General features: G+C 34.3%; 1 protein-coding gene and 1 long non-coding RNA gene across 3 annotated transcripts; one reads left to right on the top strand and one right to left on the bottom strand.

Annotated features, from left to right (window-relative positions):
• The first annotated feature begins 131 nt into the window (after positions 1-131).
• Positions 132-1,204, top strand: LOC121264938. The gene is made up of 2 exons (XR_005940581.1): positions 132-1,053; positions 1,144-1,204. It is a non-coding gene; the product is annotated as an uncharacterized LOC121264938 (long non-coding RNA).
• Positions 781-4,583, bottom strand: LOC121264932 (myb family transcription factor PHL5-like). Of its 2 annotated transcripts, XM_041168313.1 has the most exons (8): positions 4,449-4,583; positions 3,548-4,220; positions 3,206-3,422; positions 3,041-3,117; positions 2,904-2,943; positions 1,899-1,953; positions 1,715-1,784; positions 781-1,480 (listed from the first exon to the last, which is right to left on the bottom strand). In XM_041168313.1, the coding sequence occupies exons 2-8, from the start codon at positions 4,139-4,141 to the stop codon at positions 1,286-1,288; spliced, it is 1,248 nt and encodes a 415-aa protein (XP_041024247.1). In that variant the 5' UTR covers positions 4,142-4,220; positions 4,449-4,583; the 3' UTR covers positions 781-1,285. The 2 variants fall into 2 exon arrangements, with proteins under 2 accessions (XP_041024247.1, XP_041024246.1); XM_041168312.1 differs by lacking the exon at positions 4,449-4,583 and having other exon boundaries at positions 3,548-4,407.
• Positions 4,584-10,510: the final 5,927 nt, after the last annotated feature.

Here is a 10,510-nt window from a genome sequence, read left to right as displayed (position 1 = left end):
AAAATGTTACAATATACTTTCTCTGAAGTTCCCACTCTGTACACCACTTAAAGGATAAAAGAGTAAAACCATATATTTTTAGTATGCAAGAGTGTAAGATTTATGTCTATAATTTTTCTACTTGGTATTACCCTTTTTTAGGAGGCATACATCTTGCAACTTTTCATTAATGGTTTTGTTCCGTTGTTGTATTTCTTTTCCTTTTTCCTCCGATGAATGATAATTTTACGGAACCAAACGCTTCTATCGAGTGTTCTTAGAAAAACAGTTAATAAATTTATGGCGACGAATGACGACATTCGTACTAATAATGAAAATGTGTAGGAATGACGACACTCTGAAGCAATAAAGAATGATATTGTGATTGCATGTTTCTTGGTGTGCATGGTTTGGCTGTGTCAACCAAAAAAAAAAAAAAAGAAGAAGAAGAAGAAGAAGACAAGTACGAGATTGACTTTGTCCAGCCTTTTCCAAACAAAACTTTCTTGTTTGTTTACATAATCTTGATGAGGCCTGTAAAACATTTTCTTAAATTCACTTTAATCAATCAACTTTCTTCATTATCTAGTTTACAGAGGTTGGATGATCATATCGATTGGTGCCCAGGGGATAAAAATTTGTTCAAGAAGGAGGTGATCTAATCTTTCGTTATCCCAAAAATATGTTGGAACTTTTATAATTAAAAACATGGATCCATTTGTTCTTTATTTTACCATTAATCAGCACTGTTAGGAAGAAAAAAGAAGGGGGAGGGGGGGAGGCAGGGCCAACTCATGTTACAAAAGAAAACTTGCTACATAATGAGCTCAAAGGAATTACAGTGTTTAGATCCAATTCCAAATGGGTTCCCTCTACTAACTTTCGACCAACACAAAAGTACATTAACAGACATGTTACAACATTATTCGTTCGCTAACACAAAAGCTCTAAATGAGCATTACAAGAAGAATGCTTTTCAACGAGTATATGCCCAAGTGATGCATCATGTATACAGAGCATTGCTTTTCTGAAGGGCGTTATGCATATGAGTAGACTCAGTTGTATGCACGTTGTGTAAGTATTCGCTGAGTTCTCTTTGTAGGATAACGCAAACACACTGCTCTTCTTGATTAGGCTGCTGCATAATTCTTGATTCTATTGTAGGAAATAAGCTTTGCAGGAACCTCATAACTGCCTAGTTGATGATTTTCAATATGCAAAAGATCAAACCTTTCCAAGGACCCCATGGACTGCTTAAGACCTGAACTGTGTTTGTGCAGAAGATCATATGGCTTGCTTTGAGGAGCTAACTTATCTTCGATGGGAAGTGGGAATTTAAAGAACCTTCAGAAATCGAAACCTCAACATCAGATGATTGAGCAAAGGAAGTATCCAAGTTGTGAATCTGGAAGAGGCTACTATTTGTGTTCTGTTGCTGATCAAACATCATTTTGAGCTGCCTCCCTTGTTCTTCAATTCGTAGCTGTAAATGTCGCTGAACCTGGTACAGAAAAGTGAAGTCTAATAGCTCGGTAATTAAATATACCTGCAAACCCCATGATAAATGGGTTGCAAACCTGAGTGGCAAATGCAAGTGCTTGATGTAAGTTGCAGACTTGCAGCGCATCTCCTAGTATTTTTATCAATGAAATTTTCTAATTAACCTGCACAATCATCATTCTTGAAGATTGTTTTTTTTTTTTTTTTGAAGATTGTTAAGAGCCCACGAACGCACCTCTAATTGTTCATGAAGACGCCTCTGGACATCTAACTGCAAGTGCAGTGCTTCTCTGATCTGCAAGTCTCTGCCAGTCAAAAGTTCACATGCTGTGTCAGACTTAGAGTTCTATATACACGGCAATAAAGAAGAATAGGTAAATAGAATGACCATAAGATATCAATAAATTCATGAACTTTACGTTTTATCATCAAGCCGGGGTACATTGCCCATACTATTTCTTTTCTCCGACTTTCCTGCAACAGGAAAGGGCTAACTCCGATCACATTTATTACTAAACCGGCTAAAATGTTCAATGTAACATTGTTGAGAGAAGAAGGCACAACAGATTGATGGAAGTCAGCAGAGCCAAACAAACATAAGTTAGTGGATTCTAAATGTGTTGTCAGTTTGCTTGAATGATGTTGGTCTGTTCTTTTGAGGGAACTGACCATGTTAAAATGAAACTTGTGAAGCCGAATGATCCCTATTTTATGATGGCTAGTGCGACGCTAATTGTTGTGAAGAAAAAAAGACGGGGAAGAACTACCACTAGCAGGGTATATCATTATAACCATAAGAGTTGTTCTCTAAGATGATTTGAATAAAGAGAATGACTAGAAATACCATGGTGGTTGTGATCTAATAACAGATATCATCATAGCTAAAAAGAAAGGAATCTCCATATAGAAATTAGAATTCATGACTGAGAGTAAAGTGAGACTCTTTCCTTTGCATTTAGACTCTCACACAAAACGCGAAGATTATATTATGAAAGGTCCGGCCAGCGATGAGCAAAAGAATTGAAGAAATTTATGAACCTAACTTATCTCATAAAAGCGGTTCTAAAAGAGAGGATTGCTCATTTATTATAAATACGCCCAAGACCGTATCCACAGACAATGTGAGATTATTCTTCAACATCCTCACTCACGTGTAGGTCAGTATTTTTTTCTGGTTCTTGTCACGGGATAAGCAGTGTGGACTCTCATTCGTCCTATGGTAGACTCTGATACCATGAAGAAATTTATAGACTTAACTCATCTTATAAAACTGGTTCTAGAAGAGAGAATTGATCATTTCTTATAAACATGCCTAAGACCTTATCCATAGATAATGTGAGGTTATTCCTCAACAGGAATCAAGCATAATAAATCACTTGAGAAAAGGAAAAAAAAAAAAAAAATGGAATTGTAACAGCCATTACCTTCTGTCGACTCTGGCATGTATTTTGCATTTCGGTACTTCTACAGGGGATAAAGAAAAATAATGAGTCTTTTTTGGGAAGGGACGTTAAAACAAAGATTACGAGCTTCCACAGCACTTGAAAGAAAGTTTTAATACCTGCAGATGACTTTTCACGTGAAAAATGGTCAATCCATCTGAGCCCATCAGATTCAGTATTGCCTTTGGGGTTGCACCTATTGTCAATCATTAGAGAACTGGTTAGAATCATGAAATTTTTTCCCTTATTTTAATGATTCTTTTCTCAATTATCAGACTACTTACTCTCAGCACCACCCAGGTAATTAACACACCAAACGAACTTCTCATGAAGATCTTGAGTCCACCTTATTCTTGTTTTATTTGAGAGTACTGCGCCGGGTGAGGCAGTGTTGCCAGAAGTAACAGAGATATTTTCAGGGGAAAGTCTTGGAGACTGCTTCTCTTGCGGGGAGAAGAAACTCAGCTGTGGAAACAAGCAATTATAGGAATTGTAATTACCCTGCAAAGTTATATAGCCATAATCAGGATGATTTCTATACATTAGGAAAGATGCCAAACTTGAAATATTGCGTTTACACGAAAAAGAATTGCAAGTGTATGAGTTCGAAATTAGGAAGTACATACCATACGGTCCCGATTTCGTTTCAAAGGAAGCAAAAGGTTCCTCCCACCGCAGGTGGTGTCATCACCAAGAAACTTATTTTGTTCATGTGGAAGAAGCTTACATCCTGGCGAATTGATGCTTGAGGATCCATTGTATTGATTGCCAGAAAACTGAGATTTCACCATTGCCTGCAAGGTGTTTCTCATATCAAAGTTGGAATCAGCTTGACATGCTGAATCAATGGAGAAGTCTTCCCCAGAAGATGGATAAGAAGGGAACTGTGAATCATAGGTCCTTGGAAATCGGGAGCACAAAGAGGGATCACCAGCTTGACGATTATACTGTGGAAATCCCATGCAGCGTTCGGTTGCATAAAAAGCAGAAGCTGGGGATTCAAAACGGCTCATAATGGTGCTGGATGATTTAGCAGGCCTAATATACTGCTGTTGCGATCCTCCCCCCATGGTCTGTGGCTGAGCACAAGTTCCCAAGTGCCAAGGCTGCTTGAATCCAGATAATTGGGAAGAAAGACTAGCAAATTCAGAGTTACAATCGGTGATTACTCCGAAGTTCTGACTAACTGGTTCTTGGCAATCTATTTTCTTTGCGTTCATCTGCAGAAGACCAGCACTGCACAACCCAACTATCCCAACAAGAATAGCAAGCAGGGCTGATTTCTGCCCAGATCATATCCTGGCTACCATCCAAAACTAATCAGTTTTCATTCTTTTTATATGTTCTTTAGAAAGCAAAAGCCACGCGCAAAATATACGCAAAATGGAAAAGAGAAGATGCAGATGAGATGGATAAACAACAACGGTGTTGAATTCTGATATGTACAGCATGAAATTCTGTCTTATATTCTGAAAAACTTCAGGTATAAGATATGAATATGATTTGTATAAAAGCAGTATGCAAGACCTTTATTTATTCCCACAATGGATCGGAATGATCATCAACAACGATCAACTGACATACCCAAAGCCCCAAAACGTTAGAAAAATACAAATCTCTCCAAGACAAACAAATAAGTTAACAGCAGTTTGTCCTTACATATATATATTCGATTAGAATGTTAACTGTGTCTCAATCACCAAAGGAAAAAGAAGACAGAAATGACATATCTAAAAATATTAAATGGCTTTAGGCATGCAGGGTCTCGAAAAGTTAAAATATGGTGTTGATAATTTATCATCAAAATTTTGGAGAATATTTTTATGAGCATCAGTAGCTTAATAATTTAATGGCATAAATTCGCTATATATACATGATATATATATATATATATGCCATTATTCCTATATATATTGGATACAGATGAAGTCAACTTAGCCACAGAAGAAGACGGTATAAAACAAAAGAAACTAGTTGTTTGAAGATAATTTTAAAAATAGTTGTAGTTATATCATTACTTAACCAGTAAATACATCCGTTTTTCTAATTGCAGCATGCATATCCCGGTTTGGATTCACAATCAATCTCAATTCATCTCAATTCATATCATTACTATTCATCAACTTAGCTCACAAATCTCACTACTATTCATAACCCATCTTACTACTATTCACAACTCATCTCAACTCATCTTCGAATCCAAGCGATTGTGTTTGAGATCTCTTATTTATTTATTTATTTATTATCTATATTTGAGATCACTCCACCACTATTTAATATTTTATCATTACTTTTCATGTACTTTTTATTAATTTTTATTACTATTCACTAGTATTCAATATTTTATCATCACTTTTTTATAACTTTTTTACTATTATTTACAGATCATCTGAGATCACCTCACTACCCAAACGAGGCTTCTCCATATTTAAAAGTTATTTTCACAGATCACCTCAGATCACTTCACCTCACCTTTTTAATATTTTATCATTTGTTTTCGCAGATGAGATAAGTTGAGATATAGAAAGATGAATACAATATTGTTAGAATATATACTTTTAATATTATTTTTATTTTAAAATTTAAAAAAATTGAATTATTTATTTTATTTTATGTGAGAATTGATAAAGTTATAATAATTAAATGAAATAAATTGTGAAAACAAACTAGCCTTTTCCGTATTTAAAAGTTCCTAAACTTGGAAACTCCGTATTTAAAAGTTCCTTAGCTGTTACTTCTTCCTCGATCAGCTTCTCCAATTTTGTCCTCCAAGTCTTATTTTGATTTACTCGAAATTAATTACTAATATTAATACCAATACAAAATTACATTTCCTTTTCAATTAATCGAATCTCCTTTTCTTTTTTCTTTTTTTATCCAAATCTAATCCTGAATAATTAATGCAAACGAAAAACAGCCAATACAAAATAGATAAGACCAAAAAAAAAAAAAAACAAACCAACAACAAAAGAAAGGAAGAAAGCTACATAGAATAAAAGGTTGCCCGGCATGAGCTGTCATCTAAGGCTGCGAACAAATTATTAGCATTTGATAGGTAATAAGAAAAGATATTTATTTGCATGGAATCTTTGAACGGCCCGTACGTACTTACTCTTCTAACTAGGTGAGATATATTATTCGTTTCTTCTTAAATTCTTATCCATTCATTTTAATTTATTATTATAATTTTTTTAAATTTTAATATAAAATATAATAAATAATTCAATTTTTTTAAATCTCAAAATAATAATAATATTAAAAAATAATATTCTAATAATATTTTATCATCTAAACTCAACTCAATTCAATTTAATTTAACATTTAAACACAATCGTATCATCAACAGTAACATAAAAATTAATACAATTATTATGGGTATTTATTAATAACTTACATTTTGATCTATATGGTATTATTATTATTATTATTATTATTATTATTATTATTATTATTATTATTATCTTATCTGTCAGATCAAGTAGTACTAGTCCTCGAATCTTTTCTCCAACCCCATTTTTATTTTTTATTTTTAAAGGTATTATTATAAGGAAGTAGTACTTGAGAACCCTATTCTATGTCTTAATCAGCTGAAATTTCAAAGGTACTAATATATATAGAAACAAACACCTTCTGAATCTCAAATGTCTCTCTCCATATATATATATATATATGGGCATCAAAGTTGTTCCTTTCCCACTTATAATCATGCCTTTTAATTTTTCTCCAATAGATGTACATAACTTTATCAGGCTCTCACATAAATGCAATTCAAAGGGCATTCAATGTTTTGGATTATTATAGAAGTCTTAAGGCACACACATTTATTCTCGATTTAGATTTATAATTTATTTCAATTCATCTTAACTCATCTTACTATTATTTACTATTGTTCATCAAGTTTAACTCACAAATCTCACTATTATTCACAATTCATCTCACTACTATTTACAATTCATCTCACTACTATTCACAACTCATCTTCGAATACAAACGAGACCTTAATTAATATGTAATTTGTTATTTTTATCATTTTATTATTATATTTAAATATGTACACATTTAAATAAAAATAATAAACCACATATTAAGAAAATGATAAAGATATATAATATAAACGACTTCCTTGTAATATTTTTCTATAATATATATATTTCATACGGGGCACTTGGTGCAAAACCCCAAATTGGGTTTGCTGGATTTATCGACGTGTGATACGCAGCTTAGCTAGATTGTATATGTAGGCAGTTAAATTTATTGTAGCTGGTGAAGTTGGAATTAATTAATTAATATTGGCCTAATCAAAAACCACCATCGATATATATCAAGCGAGGATGTTTCGACAAAAGCAATAAATAAGAATCGAATAAATAAAATAAAAACAAAACAAAACGATTAGAGACGGCCCCATATATATTAATTACAACATGCATGCTGATTGGTGAACAATTTATTTTTATATATATTTCAAAATTTGTCGGATGATTCGTTCTCCTCGATCGACAACTTTCTGTCTTTGGACAAGGCAGCGTAGCTTGCTAGCTAGCTACGTACATTGTTGAATAAAAAAAAAATAATGATAAGATTATTATCTTATTACTATCTATTTACTATTCAAATATATATATGTCCTTAAAATGTAAAAAATTTTCAAATAATATAGTTAAAAAATTATTTGATTATTATTTTCAAACAAATTAATTAAGAAAATCTACCCGTAGATAGTACGGTAGGTTCCAAGTGAATCTGCACTCTGACCATCTCATATGAGGTGCTCCATACTATGAAAACTAGGCAGAAAGGTAGGTAAGGGAGTATGGCTTTGAAGCTGAACATGTCGAAGGCCCATGATAAGGTGGAATGGAACTACCTCGAAGCTGTCTTAAGGAAGTTAGGTTTTGATGTGAGGTGGGTGGACCTGATTATGAGATGTGTTAGGAGTGTAAGCTACTCTGTATTGGTGAATGGATGTGCAGGAGACATCATTAAACCAAATCGTGGACTTAGACAAGGGGATCCTCTCTCCCATTGTTTATTCATTTTATGTGCTGAGGGATCAAGCTCACTACTAACTAAAGCTGAAATGGATAAGTAGATAAGGGGTGTTAAAGTGGCAAAATGGGATCCTAGAATCAATCATCTGCTCTTTGATTGTGTGATTTTCTGTAGAAGCATTATTTCTGAAGGAACAATGTTAAGTCTTTGCTGGATATGTATGAAAATGCTTCAGGGCAGAAACTAAACAGACATAAAACATCTGTGTTCTTTAGTTCTAGCACAAGCTGTGGAAGCAAGGATTTGATTGGGAGGGATGCAGGTGTTGTTGCATATGGCAACTTTGAAAGATATTTGGGCTTGCCTTCTCTAGTTGGTAAGTCTAAGTATAATACATTCAAAATTATAAAAGAAAGGATTTGGAAAAAGATAAGTAATTGGCAGAATATCTTCCTGTCCAAAGCAGGAAAAGAAATTATGATCAAAGTTGTTTTACAGGTAGTACCCACTTACACTATGAATGTTTTCAAACTTTCTAGAAGACTATGTCATGAAATTTCAGCTGTCTTGGGCAATTTTTGGTGGGGTAAGAATAATGATAGAAAATGGATCCATTGAAAGAGTTGGGACTGTTTGGCTTGGGCAAAAAAAGTTGGTGGGTTGGGTTTTAGAAGCTTGGAGGACTTCAACATGGCCTTGTTAAGTAAACATGTTTGGAGGTTTTTAAATGACCCCACATCCCTAGTAGCACAGGTGTATAGTAGTAAATACTATAGAAATGACAGTATTTTGGATGCAAAGGTGGACAATGCTCCATCCTTTATATGGAGAAGTGTGTGGGCAGCAAAAAAGGTTATTAAAGAGGTGGTAGTATGGCGTGTGGGAAATGGAAGGAGTATTAAAATCTGGAAACACAGGTGGTTACCTAAACCATCATCTTACAATATTCAATCTCGGGTCTCTTCTCTAGGGATTGAGGCAAAGGTCTCAGATTTAATCATTCCAGAATTAAAGGTGTGGAATGAGAAATTGATTAGAGATCACTTTGGAGACAAGGAGGCTGAGATGATATGTAGTATACCGATTAGCATAAGAGAAGGGGAGGACAAGATGATCTGGATTCATAGCAACGATGGAAAGTTTAATGTCAAAAGTGCATACCACATGGCAAGGGACATAAGGAGAAGGGAAGAAGGAGAGGGTTCGAGTGGGGTGAAAGAAGCTGCTAGATGGAGAAAATTATGGAATTTAAACATTTCAGGGTCTACAAAACACTTCTTATGGAGGGCATGCACCAATTCTCTTCCTACAAAAGCCTTGCTACTTAAGAAAAAAGTTGGGAAAGATGATATGTGCCCAATTTGTAAGTCTGAAAGTGAGACAATTTTACATGCTTTATGGCAATGCACAGCTGTGAATGATGCATGGGCCTGTAAGGGGAGTGGTGTACAAAAGTGGAGTGTCATGGTAGTGGATTTTATGGATCTATGGGATAGGCTTTGTATGAAAATGAACTCTAGACTGTTAGAGGAAGTGGCAGTGATTCTCAAGGGTATTTGGAATAGAAGAAATAAATATATTTTTGAAAATGTTTTTTCTAGTATTGCACAGGTTTTTGAAGGGGCCATCCATTCCTTAGATGGTTTTAGAAATGCATTGAAGAGTAAGGAAGCTAACTCAAGTGGTGGGTGCCCTGTGTCTGCCATTAAACAATGGAAGAAACCTGAAGATGGTTGGTTGAAAGCTAATTTTGATGCGGCAATAGATGAGCAAAATGGTGTTGTGGGACTGGGGATTATCATCAGAAACAGTAAGGGGGAGGTCATGGCTGCATATAGTGAACCATAGAGAATGAAAGCCAAAGCAGTGTTAGTTGAAGCCATTGCCATGAGAAGAACAATTGAAGTTTGTAAAGAGATGGGTTTTGACAAAGTGGTTTTTGAAAGTGATGCACTTGTAATAATTAATGTTGTGAAAGATAATGTGGTGTGCTGGACATGGTATGGGCAGGTTGTGGAAGATGTGAATAGTAGCTTGAAAGAGTTGGTGCACTGGAAGATTCAATTTGCTTGAAGAGATGGCAATATGATTGCTCATAGGTTGGCAAAGTTTGCCTTAAATATAGAAAATTTGACATGTTGGATAGAAGAATGTCCTGTTTTATCTCAAGTTTGGTTGCTTTTGATATGGCTTGTAATAACTAATTAATATGAATGGAACAAGGTTTACGGTAGATAGTAGTACAGCTTTTTTTAAAAGGTTTTATTCATCATATCTTAATATATAATAGATTTAATTAATTATTCGATGCTGGCATAAATTCCTAGCTCTTTCCAATTTAGGATAGATGAATTAATACATGCAATGAAGTTTTCATACACAAGTGCAGCTAGCTAATAGAAGATCGATCAATGATCATGATGACGTACGGCTTTCAAACAATATTTGATGCTCAAATCTTTGCATTATTAATGATTGGGGGCGAAATAAAAATTATGCTAAAATTAAGAAAATTGTACAATTTGTTTAAATATAATATGCATGCTACAACCAGATCATGGGCATTAATTAATTAAAAAATGAGAGGTGAGAGGAGA

This window comes from Juglans microcarpa x Juglans regia, chromosome 5D (assembly GCF_004785595.1).
Source record: "Juglans microcarpa x Juglans regia isolate MS1-56 chromosome 5D, Jm3101_v1.0, whole genome shotgun sequence".
Lineage (NCBI taxonomy): Eukaryota > Viridiplantae > Streptophyta > Magnoliopsida > Fagales > Juglandaceae > Juglans > Juglans microcarpa x Juglans regia.
The sequence above is the reverse complement of the archived record's forward strand: the minus strand, read 5'-3'. Positions and strand labels throughout refer to the sequence as shown.